General features: G+C 44.3%; 3 protein-coding genes across 3 annotated transcripts in view; 2 read left to right on the top strand and 1 right to left on the bottom strand.

Annotated features, from left to right (window-relative positions):
* The window catches only part of LOC139816067 (uncharacterized), a 233,700-nt gene that overhangs the window by 49,868 nt on the left and 161,917 nt on the right, over positions 1–21,915 (top strand). The window lies entirely within an intron of this gene.
* LOC139815722 (uncharacterized) lies at positions 15,100–16,668 on the top strand. Its single transcript, XM_071782819.1, has 3 exons — positions 15,100–15,499; positions 15,628–15,865; positions 15,943–16,668. The coding sequence occupies exons 1-3, from the start codon at positions 15,135–15,137 to the stop codon at positions 16,651–16,653; spliced, it is 1,314 nt and encodes a 437-aa protein (XP_071638920.1). The 5' UTR covers positions 15,100–15,134; the 3' UTR covers positions 16,654–16,668.
* LOC139816271 (uncharacterized) lies at positions 17,051–20,179 on the bottom strand. Its single transcript, XM_071783682.1, has 6 exons — positions 20,095–20,179; positions 18,453–18,536; positions 18,149–18,391; positions 17,916–18,087; positions 17,589–17,668; positions 17,051–17,513 (listed from the first exon to the last, which is right to left on the bottom strand). Exons 1-6 carry the CDS (start codon positions 20,177–20,179, stop codon positions 17,263–17,265), a joined length of 915 nt encoding a protein of 304 aa, XP_071639783.1. The 3' UTR covers positions 17,051–17,262.

Here is a 21,915-nt window from a genome sequence, read left to right as displayed (position 1 = left end):
TTCCATAAAGTGTACAATTTTTCGTTACCGATCTTTTTGGAAACCGGTTACGAAATTTTTCCAATTTTTCGGGAATTAATTGACCGAATCGCAAAGAATTGTATATGAAGTAGGGGTAGAATTTTCCGGGGATTGCCATAAAGTGTATAATTTTTCGTTACCAATCTTTTTAAAAACCGGTACCAAAATTTTTCCAATTTTTCTGAAAATAATTGACCGAATCTCAAAAAATTGTATATGCTGATTTTTTTGAAACCGCGAGTTTAATTTTTCATTAATGTACTGATTTTCCTGAAATGTTTCCAATATTTGTTTAAAAAAATATACGTGATTTTTTTAAAAATGTACATTAGAAGACGGTCAGGATGATCTATTGCTAAGAGCAGCACTAAATTATGAAATGGAGAAAGCTGCAAAGGCCAAAAAAAATAAATCTTTTTTTATAATTTTCGGGAATTAAATCGTTCATAGGTCGATTAGTTTTAAATGAAATATGTTGTATGTAGGATTTGTTACCGATTTTCTGGAAACCGGTTTTTCTAATTTTTCGGGAAATAATTGACCGAATTTCAAAGAGTTATATATGAAACAGGGGTAGAATTTTCCGGGAAGTGCTATAAAGTGTATAATTTTTTGTTACCGATCTTTTTGGAAACCGGTATCAGAAATTTTTCAAATTTTTCGGGAATTAACCACTTCAATTCGTGACTGTCGTGAGCAATTAAGACCGGTTTTTGGAAACCGGTTACAAAATTTTTCCAATTTCTCGGAAAATAACAAGTAGTTCGCGGTCAGACAGACAGACATACAGACGTCAGGTATTTATATATATAGATAGGGGTAGAAAGAACTAAAGAATGTAATAGAATTAAAAAAATTGCTAATAGTAAAGATGGTTTTCCGATTTCTGTTAAAAAAAATATACGTGATTGCTTCAATTTCCGCAAACTTTGAGATATCAAGCTAAATTTTTTTATGGATAATTTTTTTAATGGATAATTTTTATGGTTAATTTTTTGTTAAGAAATAATAAGTATTAATTAACTGATTTTTTTGAAACCAGTGCCAAAATTTTTAAAATTTTGGAGGATAAGTTTAATTTTTATATTAATGGATAATTTTTTATTAATGGATCGATTTTCTTGAAACCGGTGCCAAAATTTTTCTAATTTTTTGTTGATAATTTTGATGAAACTGGTATCAAAAAATTACTAATTTTATGGAGATGGCTACTATGAGATTAAAATTGGGTTTTATGGGGTTCTATTGGTGCTCCTAATTAATGAGTGAGTTTGGGGAGAGGGGAATAGATTTTGAGCCCGCGCGAAGCGCGGTGTATATATATATATATATATATATACATACACAGTCTGACAATTTTCCACCCAGACTTTAAATCTCCCGCTTAAAAGCGTAGCGCTATCTGTCAGAACTATATATCGTTAGAAAGGTGGGAATGTCTTCTATACGTCAAGCGAAGTTTGAACGCTGTGCCATGTAAGATGACTGAGTTATGACATTTCACGTGACAGCCCAAAAAAGAGTTGTGTCATAAAATTATAATGGAACAACGCAGTGTCATACAAATCCATGCTAAATCAGACATAAATGCCACAAAAACATTCGAATTAATGAAAAAAGTCTACGGCGATGAGTGTTTATCCCGAGCAACAGTTTTCGATTGGCATAAACGTTTTCGCGAAGGTCACGAATCACTTGAAGACGATGAACGAGAGCCAAAGCCTCGAACGACTTGCAACGCCAATACAATAAAAAAAGTTGGTGATTACCTAGCCGACGATAAGAATGCAAGTGTCAGGATGATTTCTGAGGACTTGCACATCAACCGAGAGACAGTCCGCCAAATTATTACGGAGGATTTGGGCAAAAGGAAGGTCTGTGCTCGATTTGTTCCACATCATTTAACAGATGATCAAAAATTAAAGCGTGTTATCCATTCAAAAGAAATGATTAGCTTCGCTGCAAACAACCCCAACTTCACAAAAATCTATAATAACTGGAGACGAGACATGGTGCTTTCAATATGATTCCAAAATAAAGCGCCAAAGTGCCACCTGGAAGTCATCCGGAGAACCGAAAATCCAAAAGACACGTCAAAATCAAAGTGATGCAGATCCTCTTCTACGATAGCAAGGGTCTGGTGCATCACGAGTTTCTTCCAAGTGGCCAAACAGTAACGGGAGCATTCTACCTTGAAGTTCTACGGCGTTTGATTGCAAGAATTTGACGTGTTCGGCCAGAATACAAAGATCCGGAAAGTTGGTGCTTGCTGCACGACAACGCACCATCTCATAATGCCATCATTGTACGTCAATTTCTAGCAAAAAATCAGATCTGCGTGCTTGACCATCCGCCGTATTCGCCGGATTTGGCATTGTGTGACTTTTTTCTATTCCCAAAACTGAAATTAGTACTTAAGGGTTGTTTTTTCGAGGACATAGATACCATTAAAACAGCGGCGACGCGACAACTAAAGGCAGTACCGGTCGAGGACATGTACCACTCATTTAAATCACTATTGAGTCGCTGTCAAAAGTGTATAGATATGGAAGAGGAATACTTTGAATAACAAATAAAGAGTTTTAAAAAATATTGAATTGTTTGGATTTTATGAGGAAAGTCTGGGTGGAAAATTGTTACACTGTGTATTAGAGCGTGTAATTTTGGGGCAACTTTTTTTTTCATTTCACGAATAGCATATATACTTCCAGGAAGGTAAAATAAAATACCTGTTAAATTTTTAGCCCTTAATATTAATATTAACAGGTCGCTCATCGCGATTTTTTATTTTTTATTTAGTAAGATAGAAAAAATTTTATAACTATCTAACAAACAGTAATACAGCATTGCACCACATAGATTTTCTGTAGTAAATTTACCGCTCTACAAAAAAGATCTCTCATTATTTTTTCATAAATTCAACCGTTCAAAAGATATTCAAAGTTAAAGTTTGAAAAATTATTATAAAACTTGTTTTTGCTTCTTATGAATGTTGTATCATATCGACTACCAAAAATTATGAAATAATCAATACATATTTTTGTAGAAAATTTAACGATCTACAAAAAAGGTCTCTTATATTTTTTTCATAAATATAACCATTTAGACGATATTAAGGTTTAAAGTTCAAAGTAAGAAAAAAAAGTTGCCCCAAAATTACACGCTCTACTGTGTATATATATTGTATATATATATATATATAGGTACATATATACATATATATAAATGCTTTATATAATTCAATTTTTTAAATAAAACCGCTTACTTTTTATTGCATATTCTTGTAGCTTATCCCAAGGGCTTTCCAACACTTTAATTAAATGTTTTTTCGTTAAGTATTTTTCGAGTTACAAGACTGAACGTTACAGTACCGCCGGCATTATTGCTCAGGGACATTGATACGACGTCGTTGTCTTCTTACATTAAGACGCTGTCTTTCACGTCTTTCGATATTGGCAATCACTCGATCATTAGGATGATGTCTATCAGGAAAACGATCATGATACATTCGAGCTGCTGTACGATAATTACGGCAACATTCTCCAAGAACTAAGAGAATATTAACAATTTCGTTTCTTGTGTAGTCTGGCATTGCTGAAGTTACAAAATAAACAAAGAATTTTTTCTAAGTTCAATTTTCACTGAATTTTCAATTGGATGTACAATTACATAGGGTAGGTAGTCACTGAACCACGTAAATTTTAGAGGCTTATATCTCTCAATTATTGAGTTGGAGATCTATGTTTTTGCATACAGTTCATGAATTTAGTTGGCTACATACTGTATAAGATGACTTATAGGTCATTTTTAAAGTTTAGCCACAATTTCGATTTTTTTTAAACAATGTCAAATGGTTCATTGTGTACAGGGGTGTGTATACAATAAACCTAGCCATTTTTAACAATAAACCACATGTTTTATACAGTGAATTGTTAGTGTTATTTTAGTCTTACTATGTTTTAAAATGTTTATTTAGGGATGAGATAATTATAAGACATGATAAGTAAGATAGGATAGTATAACTTTAAATTAATGCCAACTTAATTATATATGTTATGTTTTCATTATTTGTAGCTTACAATCAAAATTATTATTTTTAATCAGACTTTTTCTCACTTATATTATTATTTATTGTAACAATTAGTCAGTTTAATAAGACTTATAACACAAATAACTGTGGTAAAAAACAAAATGGTTCATTGTAGACCATAACATTTTTTATGATAATCTTTAAAAAATACGGTAAAATAATGCAAATAGAAGAAAGTTGCTTGCAGAATTATAAAGCCAAATATACACACAAAATTATAAAATAATGAAAACAATAATAGATATAACAACAAGAACATGAAAAATACGTAAAACTTACGAAAAAGCTTAATTTGTCACCCAAAAATTACAAAATGTGATCTCAAACGGCTGTCCTTTTCGCGATTTGCCGGTCGAATGAGGAGCCAAAGAGGGGTTCAAATGCAAGTCGTTGCATGACAACAAGCACAATCTATTGACTATATATGGTCATATATGATTTGCAACCCGATTTCCCTCGGTCTCGCTGGCCGAGGGGGCGCGGCTACAAATTAATCCGCGGACCACCGGACGATAGCTCCAAGGGGATAACGAAGTCACTTCTCTTACCGTAATTCCCGTATCTGAGGTCTTGGGCGATACCATTCGATTGGGCGCCAGGTGCGATTATAGACGCGCACCACGTCTCGATAGCGTTCTCCTCCTTAGTCTCGCCACAAGCTCAGGGCGTAGCTCCGCGTGAAAGGGATGAAGGTGGAGAAGGAGCGTGACGCAAGCAACACACAAAAATAAAGCCCGACGATAAACAATATTAATGAGATATATTTCATTCAGTAAAACGAACAAATCGTGTCGGGAAACCAAGGCCGGATCTCGCTCAAATGGCCGGTACCAACGCGGTACTCGGATCGGCCGTTACAGCACGCGCGAAGTGCGTGATGTTCACGCCCGCGAGGCTCCCTTCGCGAGCGAAGCTCTCAGCGAGCCCCGCAATCTCGATTCTAAGCGCAACCCCGCGATAACGCCAATCCGCCCACGCCTCAATCTCCGGATCCCGAACGCACGGAGATTCTTATACGCAAAACGCTCACGATTCTCATACATCCGACATAACAATTCTCACACGCTCGACATACACGATTCGCACACGCACGACACAAGACACAATACCTACGCGCAACGACTTCCCGACTGCCAAATCGTTCCCAGTCGGTAGTCCCGAAATGACCATCCGCGACGTCTCGCAAATGGTCCCAAAATGGCTAGACGCGGGCCTCCCGCGAATAGCCCCAAAGATAGCAACGCCAGACAATGGCGCGCTCGCGAAATTTCCTTTCGAGCAGAAGCGACGATATTTGCCCACGCACGCGACGCAAAATATCCGCGAGGCTCGCGATGCGCCACAAGGTGCCCGGCGCGGTCCCTCCCAACACGCACACGGGACTCCCGCACGCAACGCAGTTACACGACCACAATACACAATACGCGATTACACGAACGCAAGACCGGTGCCTCACGCCCCGGGACGCGATTGCGCAAACATTTCTCCCCCGTTCTGCGACAATACGGTCCTCCTCGGCGCGAAGGACACCTCGCTACGTTACGCACCACGGTTACGCAAAACGCTATTACACGACACACTAATATACACCGGAGCGTGCCGCCCGCGGCACGCCTCCGTCCACGATTCACAAGACACGCACGACGATAACCGCGATTTGACTGCCGATCATACGCAAGCTTTCGAGTAGGGCTTTCAGATATGTTTCTGGCTACGATCTCGGCCGGCCACGCGCCCGCGATCCCGACAAACAGCCGCGACAATCTTCCCGTCATCCACAACGGCGGGAGCCGATACCTAAATACGACACGTAATCAGGCCTATTCACATGGCAATCTATTCGATATACGCATTTACTGGCGCCGGGTCGCGACCGAGATCGAGCACTCAATTAGTAGGCAGCACCGGAGTGGAGATCTTACAGTTAGGCTGTTCGTGCTGCCCGGCGGCGTCGGGGCGCTCCTCCAGGGGTGGCTCCTCGTTCGCGGCTAGATCGACAGTGAGGAGCGGTCGGTTCGGCGGGACCATGCCGGGCCCCCGCACTTGCGCCCTCAAGCTCGCGGTTCTTCCGCCCCGCCGATTGGTCGAGTGTGTCGCCCTGTTCGCGACGTTGCAGACGGTTTCCGCCATTTTCCCGCGGCCCGTTTGATTTGGCTGCTGGTTGTGCACGGGCCCCTCGCGGTTTCCCGCCCGGCTGGCCAGGCCGTGGCGGCGTCGCTCGGCCCTCGGGGCGCCGTCGGGTGAAGTGTGCGGGTCGTCCACCCGCGCTGCATCGCGGTGGTGCACCCGTGCTCATGCTGCGGCGGGGCCGTGGTACGCTGTGCGAGACATTTTCGGCGCTTTTCCAGCGGCAGGTCCCGGTGGCCCGCCCGTCGGCCGACCACACCGCCGTGCGTCCTCCGAGCGCCAGTTCCTCCCTCGTCGCGACTATCGTCGTTACATTTGATCGTGATCCCACGCTCCGGCGCCACCCGTCATCCCTACGGAATTTAGCTAGAAAAGGTTAGTTACCGCGGGTAGTCCTTCCTCGACCCGAGTCGAGGCGCCATCCCGGACCTTCCCCTCGGCCGAGCTACCGTCTGGGCGGCGGACGCGACAAATGTCACGTCACAGATTACATATGTTTACATATATCAATCAATTATTTTTATTTCTCTCTTCTTCCGGGGTTGGAAAGGCGTCCTTTTTTCAGTAAAAACGTTCCCAAAAATCTTTACAAGCAAATTTATATAATATTCTGCTATATCCAACACACATGGCGTTTTGCAGGGACGTACCTAACCCTTTACAAACACATTCAATGTCCGTTTATTATTTTCTAACCATCTCATCTACTCCAATTTAATCTACTCTACTCGCTCTCCATCGTTCCGTTTCGAATGGCGTTTTGTGTGACTCCCTCCTTCCAATCGCTGCTCTTCCCTTCTCTCTCCTATTCTCTCCCTCCTCGTGTTCGACGCCTTCCTTCTTTCTTTGTAACGGCCTAACTTTATCGTAGAACGCGGACTAATTCGCCGGATCAGGAGTTCGACTGAAAGGCCCAGAGACAATAATCAATCGTAAGGTACAATAGAAAGCTTTATTCAATTCGATAATTACAGACCATGCGGAACGCAGGTTGATAGCTGGACGCGGTATTTACATAGATCGGTAGTACATGTGCACTCGGCGCGGTGTACGAGGTAACAACGGACGCGGCTTTACAGCAGGGCGCGGGAGTTATATAAATCGGTAGTGCCTGTGCACTCGGCGCGGTATACGAGATAACGAGGGGACGCGGTTTTACAGCTGGACGCGGTATTTACATAGATCGGTAGTGCATGTGCACTCGGCGCGGTATACGAGATAATAACGGAGGCGGTTTTACAGCTGGACGCTGGAATTCCATAAATCGGTAGTGCTTGTGCACTCGGCGCGGTATACGAGATAACGAGGGGACGCGGTTTTACAGCTGGACGCGGTATTTACATATTAGGTGCGCAACTAAGTTTCCGGGTTTCACACATAAATGGCACCAATAACACATGTACTCGACTTACATGTTTGAAGTTGTCTGAAGTTATAGCTTGGACATCTGTTAACAATAACCAGTCGTTATACCAACACATATCGCAACGCAAAAATATTTTTTCTAACAACGGAGATGTCGAGTTTTGTGCCAAATAAACAGCATTTGCGTCCAGGACACCATCAAAACGCTGAAATAGGATCTGCTACCGCACCCGCCGTATTCGCCAGACCTGGCGCCTTCCGATTAGCACTTGTTCCGGTCGATGGCGCATGGCTTGGCTGGGCTACACTTGACCAATTTCGAAGAAGTGCAAAATTGGTTGGATAAATGGTTTCGGTCCAAAGACGCGTCGTTTTATCGTCGCGGTATTCATGTATTGCCAGAGAGATGGCGAAAATGTATAGCTAGCGAGGGACGATACTTTGAATAAACCATTTTTTGTATTTATTGATAAAAAAAACCCGGAAACTTAGTTGCGCACCTAGTAGATCGGTAGTGCATGTGCACTCGGCGCGGTAGACGAGATAATAACGGAACGCGACTTTACAGAGAATAGTGAAACGTGGTATATTACAATGCTCGGTGTTGCCCGTACATTCGGACGGTAAAACGAAGGCGAGCTTACACTACTCGAGAGACGCGGTGCTTACCGGGGTGCGTGTGTGCACCTGGTGCTGTATTCCGGCAAGGCTGCGACCGTGGGCGGGAACGCGCTATATGCAACGGAGGATTGCGGGATCCCGGGGTTACGGTCGCGAGAACCCTCGCTACGAGGCCGAGCACGCTCGACCTCGTTGTGCCGTGGCCGTCGGGAGTAAGTGCGATGGAGTTCGGGGACACCTGAGAACGCTCAGTCGAGGTTCATACTCTGGACCTCGTTTTGTGTGTCGCCTTGGGATCTGGAGGGTAGGCTTCGTCAGGAGCAGCGGAATGCCGTGGTAAAGACGAAGTGCCGTCTCGCCGAGCGCGCCGGCTTATATATCGCTCGGCGCGGCGAGTTCGGCAGGAGGGAGGCCAATCGTCAGGCGAATCGCGAGGTGGTGGGAGCGGCGCAATCCCGCGCGCTCGTCTTCGGCGGGGATCGGCTCCCGTCGGCGCTCGTCGGCGTCGTGCGGGAAGGCACCGGTGCGGCGGGTTCCCCGCGCACCCGGTGCGTTTTGAACGTTTAAAAAAATGTAGGCGCACCGCGCCCTATTCTTGCCCGACGGATGATCGGTCGGGCGGCATCCGGCGGGTGGTGGCCGGGGACGATGCCTTAGCGTGAGGGGCGCATCGTTACACCTACGATAAAGTTAGGCCGCTAACAAAAACCGGACGAGCCGTATTGAAAGTTCGCGACGGACATGCTGACAATGATGCGACGGGCCACTGGATTCGCGGAAGAAGAGCAAATTGACGCGCTCTATGATAATATGTATCCGCGTTATCAAATGTACATCCGACGCGACGCCGTGACACGCACGCGAGACATCCTGCGCCTGGTGGAGGAATTTGAGCATATCGAAGAGCAGACGCGCGCCCGATACGCAAACCGCCGCCGTCGAACACGCATCCGAGAAGGGCGCAATGACAAAGGAGGAACGCCTCCGCCGCTTCCTGGCCGTCGAACTCGCGAAGTTCGAGACCGTGCAAGGCCCCACCGACCGCGGGCAGCATGTGATACGCGTCAAGACCGACCGACCAATTAAACAACGCTACCGGCCGCGAAACCCCGCCTTGCAGGCGATCATCGACGCGGAAGTCGACAAGATGCTCCACGACGGCATTATCGAACCGTCGCATAGCGCGTGGAGCTCGCGAGTTGTTATAGTGCGGAAAAAGGACGGCAAAGGACCTCGCTTCTGCATTGACTTCCGCCGGGTTAACGAAATCACCGAGAAAAACGCGTATCCGCTGCCTCACATCACCGCGACGTTGAACAAGCTGTGGGGGGGTCGCTACTTGTCCACCCTTGATTTAAAAAACGGCTACTGGCAAGTGCCACTCGCGCCAGAGAGCCGACCCGTGACCGCCTTCACCGTCCCCGGCAAGGGACTAATGCAATTTAAAGTGATGCCGTTCGGGCTGCATTCGGCACCGGCCACATTCCAACGCCTGCTCGATACGATCTTAGTCCCGGACCTGGAACCGCACGTGCCGTTTACTTAGACCACATCGTCATTATTAGCGAAACGTTTGACGAACACCTCTGCATTATGCGCGAAGTTTTCCGCCGTCTCCGGGAGGCCAACCTCCGCATTAACCCCGAGAAGTGCCGATTTTGCGCCGATCAGATTAAGTACCTCGGCCACATCGTCGACCGCGACGGTCTCCGAACCGACCCGGACAAAGTCAGCGCCATTGCAAACTGGCCCGCGCCGCAAAACGTCCGCCAGATCCGACAGTTCCTAAGGATCGCATCATGGTACCGCCGCTTTATCAAGGATTTCGCGACTCTCGCCGCGCCGCTCACCGCTTTGACCCGGAAGCAAGCCCGGTGGAATTGGGGGGACGCCGAGCAAAACGCGTTCACAACCCTCAAAACCGTCCTGACGACCGCGCCCGTCCTCGCGTGTCCGAATTTTTCGCGACAGTTCCATCTTCAAACCGACGCCAGCACCAACGGCCTTGGGGCCGTACTGACGTAATACTTCCCCGAGGGCGAGCGCGTGATCGCTTACGCCAGCCGTACGTTAAATAACGCCGAGCGGAATTATAGCGCGACCAAACTGGAGTGTCTGGCAGTAGTCTGGGGAATCCGACGGATGCGCGGCTACCTCGAGGGTTACCGATTCACGGTGATCACCGATTTCCAGTCGCTGAAATGGCTACAAAAGCTAGAGTCCCTGTCCGACCAGTTGGGACGATGGTCGTTTGAGTTACAACAATACGACTTCGAGATCAAATACCGAAAAGGGGCGCTCAACATGGTAGCCGACGCGTTATCCCGACAACCCGAAATCCTCGGCGTCACGAAAGCTAAGTGCCCATGGCATACGCGCATGTGGCACGCGGCCAAAACTACGCCCCACGAAGTGCCTGATTTCAGGATCGACCAAGGCCGGCTGTGGAAGCACGTGCTCCACAGCCTTGATTTCAAAGACACCCCAGCAGCCGAACAGTGGAAAGAATGCGTACCGAAAGACCAGCGAGGACCGCTCCTCGAACAGTATTACGACGCACCGACCGCCGGCCACCTCGGAATAGCAAAAACCATCGCGAGAATCATGCACAGATATTATTGGTCCGGAATGTTCCGCGACATCGCCCGTTACGTCCGCGAGTGCCCGACGTGCCTCGCCCATAAGGTCGCGCAAGAGAAGCCCGCCGGACAATTACACCCGACCGCGCTCGGCCATCCGTGGCAACAGGTCACCCTCGACCTCGTCGGCCCGCTCCCGCGATCCGCCGCCGGCCATATCTGGCTCCTTAACATTCAGGACCGCTTTACGAAGTGGGTCGAGCTCCGGCCATTACGACGGGCCACCGCGCCGGCCATCGTAAAACACGTAACAGAAACCATTATCCTCCGACACGGATGCCCAGACGAAATCCTGTCGGACAATGGCACGCAATTAAAATCCCGGCAGCTCGCTAAACTCCTCGCCGACTGTAGAATCCGCCACCGCTTTACGCCGGCGTACGCGCCCCATTGCAACCCCGTGGAACGCACCAACCGCGTGATCAAGACCATGATCGCGCAGTACGCGAAAAAACAAAGTTTGGGACGAACACCTGCCAGAACTCCAGTTCGCCTATAATACCGCGACCCACGACGCGACGGGCTACACGCCCGCGTTTTTAAATCACGGCCGCGAGTTACGCCGCCCCGGGGAGGATGCGCCGCTCGACGAACCAACGCCGCTGACCCACATGCATCGCCGGTTAGCCAAAGCTTACGAACTAGTGAAAATCCAGCTGGCCCGCGCGTTCCAGCACCAAGAAAAACACTATAATCTCCGCCGCCGGGAATGGAGACCGCGTATCGGGGAATGGGTATAGAAGCGCGACCGCCCGCTCTCCAACAAAGAAGCGGCGTTTAACGCCAAGCTCGCGCCAAAATTTATTGGTTCGCTAGAAATACGCCGCATTATTCACTCGTCATCGTGGACCTCCGTAGCCGCTCGGGGAAATGGTATCGGCATATACACGTGCAGGACCTCAAGCGCGCCCCGGCCGACACACCACCCGACGTACCTGGCCCGGACTTCGGTGGGGGGGACGCGCTCGCACCGACCGTCGCCGCCGTTCAAACGTACGCGGCCGGAAAACGCGCGCCGAGACAAGAACGCCGACGAACGAACTGTATTTACGCGACCGACCGCGACCCAAACATTGTTAACCGCCGAAAAATGAAAACAAGCAATAGGATACCCGGCGTACCGAGGCAGGAGCAAGCCGATCGTCAGAACGACCGCAACCATGACGGACGAAACAGCAACGCAAGAGTGAGACATTCTCACGGAGATAGCCAAGATCCTCGGCGAGGACGACGAGGAGTACGATCCGGCCAACCCCGGGATTGGGCAAGGGTGGGCCACCCTTTACCGGGGCGAGCCCGAGACGGCACCGCCACTGCCGCCACCGGCCAAACCAATCCCGCCGAAAACCGTGCCGAGGATTGGCACGATCATCCAGCGATTCGATGCGTCAAATCGGGCGAAGCGGGCCTGGCTTCTGGCCCGCCACCGCCGCCGCCACGGCGCCCACGACTACTGGCCGAGACCTTCCGACGACCGCGGCCGACGCTCCAACCGGCAAGAGTGATGGGGCCGATACCATCGCCCTCGATCCCGGTGCAGGTCGAGCCCGAGGTAATCATAGAGGTGCCCATTTTTCGTGCCATGTCTCCAGGCAATACAAACATACGATCGGGAACCGGCGCTGGCACATACGGTTCAACGGGGACGGCTCCGTCCGTTGGGTAAAAGACAAGTCCCGGAAACCGCCAGCATAAGAGACCACCCGACCGACCGGCACCTCCAACCAGCCGGACACTGTGCCTCTCGATTCAGGCACATCTAAGGGGAGGGATGGTGTAACGATGCGCCCCTCACGCTAAGGCATTGTCCCCGGCGACCACCCGCCGAATGCCGCCCGACCGATCATCCGTCGGGCGAGGACAGGGCGCGGTGCGCCCACATCTTTTTTAAACGTTCAAAACGCACCGTGTGCGCGGGGAACCCGCCGCACCAGTGCCTTCCCGCACGACGCCGACAAGCGCCGGCGGGAGCCGATCCCCGCCGAAGACGAGCGGGCGGGATCGCGCCGCTCCCACCACCGCGCGATTCGCCTGACGATCGGCCTCCCTCCTGCCGAACTCGCCGCGCCGAGCGATATATAAGCCGGCGCGCTCGGCGAGACGGCACTTCGTCTCTACCACGGCATTCCGCTGCTCCTGACGAAGCCTACCCTCCAAATCCCCAGGCGACACACAAAACGAGGTCCAGAGTATGAGCCTTGACTGAGCGTTCTCAGGTGTCCCCGAACTCCATCGCACTTACTCCCGACGGCCACGGCACAACGAGGTCGAGCGTGGTCGGCCTCGAAGCGAGGGTTCTCGCGACCGTAACCCCGGGATCCCGCAATTCTCCGTTGCATATAGCGCGTTCCCGCCCACGGTCTCAGCCTTGCCGGTATACAGCACCAGGTGCACACGCACCCCGGTAAAACACCGCGTCCCTCGAGTAGTGTAAGCCCGCCTTCGTTTTACCGCCCGAATGTACGGGCAACACCGAGCATTGTAATATACCGCGTTTCACTATTCTCTGTAAAGTCGCATTCCGTTATTGTCTCGTATACCGCGCCGAGTGCGCATGCACTACCGATCTATGTAAATACCGCGTCCAGCTGTAAACCCGCGTCCCCTCGTTATCTCGTATACCGCGCCGAGTGCACATGCACTACCGATCTATGTAAATACCGCGTCCAGCTGTAAAACCGCGTCCCCTCGTTATCTCGTATACCGCGCCGAGTGCACATGCACTACCGATTTATGTAAATACCGCGTCCAGCTATCAACCCGCGTTCCGCATGGTCTGTAATTATCGAATTGAATAAAGCTTTCTATTGTACCTTACGATTGATTATTGTCTCTGGGCCTTTTAGTCAAATTCCTGATCCGGCGAATTAGTCCGCGTTCGACGATAAAGTTAGGCCGTTACATGGTGGCCAAACGTTTACATGGAGGCCTAACGTTAATCCTACAAACTTATTTCCTTCTCTTCCTCCCCTCCTTCTCCTTTAACGCTTCTCTCTCTATCTCCCTGCCTCTCTTCTTCTATCCTACATTCCTCTTACTCTTTTTTCTTTCTATCGTCTTTTTCTGTGTCCATTAACAGATTCTCCTCCATCCTTCTCGCAATCTCGTCCTCCGTGGACTTCTTTGGTCTCCCGCTTTCCTCCTCTCTCCTTTCTTTTCTCTTTCTTTCTCTTCTCTCTTTCTCTTATTCTCGTCTCCACCAATTTATCCTCATCCACTTTCACCCTTAACCTGTTCCCTTCTTTTCTCCTTGCGTCTAATACCCTCCACTTATTCTGTTCACTTCCCATCTTTACTGTTATCGTCACCCATTCTCCTTTCTGACCTATCACGTTTACCTCTTTCACCTCTACCTTTACCTTTAATTTTTCCGAAAACAATTCCTTCACCTTTTTCCAATTTAATTCCTTTCTCCTCTATCTCTTTTTCTCGATCCTTATAATCACGTTCTTCTTTCTTTTCTCGTCGTCGTTCATTTCATATTCTTCTGTCCACCATTTCTTCCTACCAAACTTACCCCTGTTACTCAATCAATCTATCGCATCCACCGCTTCCCTCGACTCGCTGCTTCTCTCTATCCTGATCTCTTCCGCGCCGCCGGCATGATACCTCTCTTTCTTGCCGACTCTGTCTGTCTACTGTCTCGTTCCGCTAGCCAATGCGGCACATTAAACCTGCTCCTGATGTTATTCCTGTTCTCTTATTTGGAGGTGATCTGCCCACTGTTCTTGATTTTTCAAACTTTTCGAGTAGTTCATTCTCTGTTCTTATCCTATCTTCCTCTTCTTCCCTCTTCCTCTTAAACGATTCAATACTCGATTCACTGTTAGTCCTTTGCCTTCCAAGATGTATTGCGTTGATCGGCCTTCCTTTCTTTTTGATTCCTTTTGCCTTTCCGTGCTTTCTCCCTGTATTGCTCATTAATAGGTCTCTGTCTTTGACCGCTCGGTAGCTCCCCCTTCACTGTTCGCTTTATAGTCGTAGCTTGAGTCTCTCACCTCTCTATATCAGAGGCACCCCTGGGCCGTTAGTGTTCGCTTTTTGGTAGGTTTGCGAACCCGACAACTGGTTTCCCTTTTTGTTCCCTAACCTCCAAGGTTATCTCAGCATAAAGGTGCCTTTTCACCGGGCGTCAGTTGACGCTCATTTTAGCGTCAAAGTGGGTCACGTGACTAAAGTTGACGCTACATTGTGAAAGACTCATGAAAAGTGTCTGACTCTGAAATTATAGCATCAGTATATAACCACCGTAATCACCGTATGAATTAATCATGTCATTTAGAAAGAAATATGATATGTGGTTACACGAGTGTGCAAAAAAAATATCAGAACAAAATCAACGCAAGAAACAGCTTTTAGCAACAGTTCTGATAAACGAATTACACAAACAGAAAAGAAGAAATTATCGTAGGAAACGTTATTGGGTAAATCCAATATTCATAGAACGATACAATCATGGATTTTACCACCCAATCTTTCCTGTTATTATTTTGGAAGAAGCACGATTCAGGAATTATTTTCGGATGACTCCTACACAATTTGAAGAGTTACTAATTTTAATAGCACCATTTATTATGAAGCAAAGAGTGATTCGTGAGCCTATATCTGCAGCAGAACGACTATGTTTGACATTAAGGTTAGTAATAAGGTTATAGAATTGATTTTATTATATAGAATTGATTTTATTATACTTTTTCATTTATCTTATCTGTACATAATTTTTTTTTCTATAAATATTAAATTGGAATTTTTTATATTGATTAGGTTTCTAGCTTCTGGTGATTCGATGATATCTATGTCATATCAATACCTTATTGGATTAACAACTGCGAGTAACATCATTGAAGAGACATGTGATGCTATTTGGAATTGTCTGCAGAAGGAAGTACTTCCCTCTTGTTTGAATGCAGATAATTGGCTAAACATTGCTGGTGACTTCGAGACAAAATGGAATTTTAACCATTGTATTGGAGCAATCGATGGGAAACATGTTCTTCTTCAGGTATATTATACATATGTAAAAATAATATATGTATAAAGTAAGGATAAATTATATAAATTCTTGAAAATTATTTTCAGTGCCCAGATAATGCAGGTTCTGCATATTTTAATTACAAACATAGCCATAGCATCGTATTACTTGGAATTTGCAGTGCAGATTATATTTTCACCTTTGTTGACATCGGAGGTTATGGCCGACGCAGTGACGGTGGAATCTTTAGAGATTCTATAATAGGTCACAAATTCAACAATCGTGAAATGAATTTGCCAAAACCAGCATCTCTTACAATAAATGGGCCACCTTTACCTTACGTGCTTGTAGGAGACGAAGCATTTCAGTTAACAGAATACTTACTTCGGCCATATCCTGGAAAAGGCGTTTTAAATCAAGAACGAACCATTTTTAATTACCGTCTTAGTCGAGCCAGAAGAACGATTGAAAATACTTTTGGTATTTTGGTCAGCCGTTGGAGAATTTTAAAACGACCAATTATTTGTACGGTTGAAAAATCCATGAAAATTGTACAAGCTATTGTATGTCTGCACAACTTTCTTCGTATTCAAGATATCGGAGTAAACCAATATGTTGATGACACACTTGTTGATCAAGATAGACCTGATGGGTTTGTTGCTGGTTCTTGGAGAGAAGACATCGAAATTAGCGCGTTAAGAGATATTACTACATGTGGTAATAATAATAGTACACGAAACGCAATCGAAATTCGTGAGAACTTTTGCAATTATTTCAATACTGAAGGCGTTATACCATGGCAATTTAATAATGTTTAATTATAAATATTTTATACAGGATACATTACGTTAAAAAATCCATGATTATAACGTTCTAAATATTAGATTTATAATAACATTTTCTATGATTTATTTTTTCTTATTATAACACTGTATTTTTTAAATAAAAATGTAAAAATTAATAATTGTGATAAATATTTAAAAAATGTAAACATTGGGTGGAATGAAATAAAACCTCTGATAACCAGTTATTCAACTTAGTTTATTTAGAAACATTTAAATATTATTCAAACATTTTAAAGATTACTAAATGTAAATATATTATTTAATAATAAACATTGACCATAAAATAAAAAATAAAATATTCTTATATTGAAATAATGCACATTATACAAATTTGAATTGCTTTTCAAAAAAAAAATTTTATTGTATGTTGCTTTTTATATAAAATATTATTCATAAATGTTTTCATAAATATATTATTATTAAATAATATATTTACTAAATGTAAATATATTATTTAATAATAAACATTGACCATAAAACAAAAAATAAAATATTCTTATATTCGAGTAATGCACGTTATGTAGATTTGAATTGCTTTTCGGAAAAAAAAACCTTATTGTATGTTGCTTTTTACGTAAAATATTATTCATAAACGTTTTCTTGGATAATTCTTTCATACGTTAATTGTAATATGTTTTGCATTATTTCTAATCTAGTCTTTGGTGGCATTTTCTGTAATCTAAATCCCACTAAACTTAAAAAAGAATCTATTTCGTCAGGTTCTGGTGGTGGAGGTAAGGTTATATTCTTTTCTTGACAAATAGCGTCCGCAATTCTCTCTATCGCATCTGTCGACCCATCATTTGTTTTCTTCTTTTTTCCTTTACTAGAATCTAGAATATAAAAAAATATTTTTTTTAATCTTAATTATTTTAATATAATAATTTGACATGGTTCAACAACTGTACCTGTTCGGATGCTTTCTGCATTATCTTCATCATCCATTAACGATAAGTTTGAATCATCATTATTTATATTAGACACCGTGCTGTAATATTATTTAGAATTAATCAAATAATATATACATATGTCATATAATTATTTAATAAATTTAAATTACTTATAGAAAAGTATATGTTTGTTCCGCCAATAGTTGATTAACGAAAAATCTATTTTTATAGTCGACAACGTTTGGCTATTAGTGTCGTGACAAATCGACCATTGGGTTTGGTCAGATTAAATGTCAAGACGTTTTCAATCACGGGTTTTGGTCTTTTTTAAATATTTATGCTTACATTTTTTGAAGACAAGAGTCTTTAAGGAAACTCATTGAATGATAATGAGGCCATTTTTGGATTGTGTCCTTCCTAGCAGATCCACTCATTCGTTGTTCTGATTGTATGATTTTGCGAAACGTATCATGCAATGATTTGAACTTTTTTTGCGTTTCTTCTGCACTTATTTTACCTACAAAGAATATAAATTTATTATTTTGTTTAAATATTTTTCATATTATTTTTATACTCACCATTTAATGCCAAAGCTATTTCTGACCACAACCGTTGTTTTATTGTAGATTTGCGTTGTAGCAAAGGTAAAGAATAATCCCACAATGGTGGGCGTTTTTCTACTTCAAGAATTAAGAATTCCACATCATCAAAATTTAATTTGTTTCCTGCGCTATCATTTAATTTTGAACGTTTGTTAGATATTTGTTTTACTTGTCCAGAAACTTTTCGTTTTCCTTTTTGGGATATGTGTACAATATTATCTAAAAAAATTATTTTTAGAAAGATGATCTCTCTATATTTAAGATTGTTTTTTTTACTTACTTCCACAGTTATTATAAAACGGCTCATCTACTAATTGTTCCACGTTATTTATATTGCTTCGTCTCACAATCGTAGTGCCATCATCTAAAAAATATTAAAAATATTAATATTTGTTTCAGTAAATATAGAAAGAAAATAAAAAACATCATATTAATCATATATTAAAATTTTTGAGTAATTATAATTACAAACATTACAGCACATTGTCTAACATAAATGCTGACAGCTATGTGTCGCAATTCGGGCACGGCGACTTCCGCCTCACAACATCCCTTCCCCCTGGGGAAAAGAAAAACTGAGATTTCAAATTGAAGTTTTTCGCATTTATTGACATGTGTTAAAAGGAATTTTTTTTTTTTTTTTTTTCGTTATTATTATTACCTTGTTATGATTTTCGTTGTGTGAGGAAGTCGCGTCGCGTACTCTTGTTCGTTTTCCTTCTCGCTATCCATGTTATCGCGACTATGATCCCTGTTATTATTATGATTAAAGATAGGGATCCTACGGGGTACATTATGTATTTATTTGATAAGAAACCGGCTTGGCTGTTTTCTACTTCTGATTTATCTCGTTTAGGTTTAGGCTTAATTTTGTTAGTTCCCCGGGGTTTTTGATTACCGGTTCTATTTTTAATTCTGTCGCTATTTCGTTGTTGATTTTGGTATCTGTAGTTACTTGTTTAAAGGTTAAGTTAAATTGTGGTAGGTGCATTTGCACGTGCGTCGTGTGGTCTCGTTTTTTTCGTTCGTAGAGTCAAGTCTGTCGTGGTTAGCTTGCAATTGTCAGTTAATTTGATTCTTCCCGTTCGATTAATGTCGATTTTATGTTCTCCTTGATTGTTGCATTGAATAGTTATACTCTGTTTGTACGGTGTGGAAAACAACCATGCCTGTGACTCCGCTAAGGTTATCCAGAATGTTACGGTTGAGAGAATGTGGCGACGCTCGCAATTGTCTTCTTCCGCTCTTATATATATCTGCACCTCGCAGGGTGCATGCGGCGTTATGAAGTATACCGGGTGGTTCGTGTCACATACAAACGTTGTGCCGGAGTGTTTACATTTATTCAAATCATCTTCTTTTAGTGTTACATAATTTCGGTTTTCTTTATCAATAGCTAGTAGGTCGTACGTGGTTTTCGGTATTACAAATATATTTTTTACGGTCGTGTACCGGCAGGGGGTTTATTCTTATAATTTCGTACTTTGGATATGTGACAATAGGGAAGGTCAGGATTGTGTATACGTTGGGGTTATCGTAGTAAGCATTTATTTCCATAAACTCCTAAATTTTATTCCAATTTTCGGTTTGTATTTTAAAAGGAAAGTGAGCTCTCTGGGATAGGTGAGTTGTCGCTTCTCTCAATTCGGTTATAATATTTTCGAGGGGGAGTAGTCGTACGAGTACTATTCCGCTCTTAGAGTAGGTGAGGTAGGCTAAAACGTCTTCTACATCGTTTATTAATTTGTTCATTATCGCAGTTATTGCTAACAGGTGTTCATCTATTTCCTCGCGGTGCGCTAAATTCGACACTCGTTCCTGTACTAGTCTGGTTACATTCGCTAGCAAGTTTTCGTTTTTGTTAATAGTTTGCTCTAGCGCTTCCATGTGTCCTAACGTCGCGTTTATAATTTTAATCTGACTTTTCGCCGCGTGTCGCATGACATTTTGTTGGTTTTGCATTAATTCTAACTGTTCTTGTATGTGTTTCTCATCGTCGGCGTCCATCGTTCCAAATAATGTTTTACTTATGGTTCCTATCGCGTCTAACAGTCCGCGTCGGCTCGTCGGTACTTTGTAAATAGTTTGCAGGCGTATTATCAGTTGTGTCAGTTTCGTATTGTCGTCCTCGGTTATGCGGAGTATGTTATTACATATGACTCGGTTATTGTCCTTTACGCGATCGCATAAATTTTTTATTCGTCCGAGGTAATGTTGGAGCTGGTGGTATCTTACTGCAAACGCCGCTACCTCGATTCGGATAGCCAATTTCCATGTATTTTCTTGTAGTTGCATTGTCCCGATTTTCTCAAAATAAATTCCTGGTTCGTCGCTAAATGACGTCACCTCGTACGGGGGCATCGGTTCGGATGACATTTCGCCCGCTAGGTGCAAGACGATGATCGGCGTCCTGTAACGGGAATACTATTTTGGACTTGGTATTATTTTCCGTCGCATTTTCTGCTGACTATATCTGTCCACGGATTTCCACTTTTACGAGTCGCTTCTATCGCGTATATATATATATATATATATTTTTTTTTTTTTTTTTCGGATTTCGTTTTCGTTTAACGGTCCTAAGTCCTAAGTTTTGCTGACGTCTGTCCGTGTCGGATTTCTTCTTATAATTTCTCTGCTCAATTTCGCGTCAGTTGGCTGCTACTTTCGAGCAGTGTTGGGTGCCTTTCAGTGGTTTTTTACTCTGTCTTAATAAGTATGCGGTGCTTTCGGTGCACTCAACACTTCACACCCTCCTTTTGTGACGCTTGCCAACGTGAATATTGGAGGAGGGCATTTCGGGCGGCGGCTGCTGCGGATCGCGAGGCGAGGGAGCGCGAGAGGGACGAGGCGCGTGCATCGCCTCCTCCTCCTTACGATGAGGTGGCCCGCCCTGGCACTGTGGTGCCCTTCCCCCCGTTGCGGGTGACGCTACACTCCGCAACGGGACAGAGGGACGTGGTCCTGGTTCGTCCTCGCCAGGAGTAAATCTTACTACTATATGTATGCTATATATATATATATTTTTTTTTTTCTGCTTACTTTTCTGTTGCGCATGATCCTTATTCCTCGATGAACGCTTTTAGCCTATTTGCATGTACGCGTATCGTCTTGCGTTTTACTTTAATGGTGTAGTTTACGTCGCTGTGTTTTTCCACGATCACGTACGGTCCTACCCATTGCGAATCGAGTTTTTTAGATCGTCCCCTTCGTACTGTTTCATCGTGTAACAGTACCTTGTCTCCTATTTTGAATGTTTCCTTATTGCATTTTTTGTCGAATTGCTGCTTTGCTTTTTCTTTCTCTTCTTTGGTATGCTCTCTCGCGACTTGATTCGTGGCGCGTATTCGTTCTCGTAATTCTTTCGCGTAATCTTCGTACGAGTATGTTAGTTTCGGGGGCCTTGTTAGGGCTGTCGGTAGGTTTGCTTGGTGTCCGTAGACAAGTTCGAACGGTGTGAGTCCTGTCGTCGTATGAGGCGTCGTATTATACGTGAACATTGCGTAGGGTATCCACTCATCCCAGTCGGTTTGGTCCTTATTTATGTAATGTCTTAGGTACTCTGCCAGAGTACGATGCGATCTTTCCAGCGCTCCGTTACTCTCGGGATGATATGCTGTTGTCTGTATTTTTTCAATTTTCAGTAGCTTGCACATGTTCTTAAATATCTCGCTTGTGAAATTTGTTCCTTGGTCCGTGAGAATTTTCTCCGGTATTCCGTGTTCTAGAACTACTTTCGTTACAAA

The sequence above is a fragment of the Temnothorax longispinosus genome, chromosome 7 (genome assembly GCF_030848805.1).
Source record: "Temnothorax longispinosus isolate EJ_2023e chromosome 7, Tlon_JGU_v1, whole genome shotgun sequence".
NCBI lineage: Eukaryota > Metazoa > Arthropoda > Insecta > Hymenoptera > Formicidae > Temnothorax > Temnothorax longispinosus.
The sequence above is the reverse complement of the archived record's forward strand: the minus strand, read 5'-3'. Positions and strand labels throughout refer to the sequence as shown.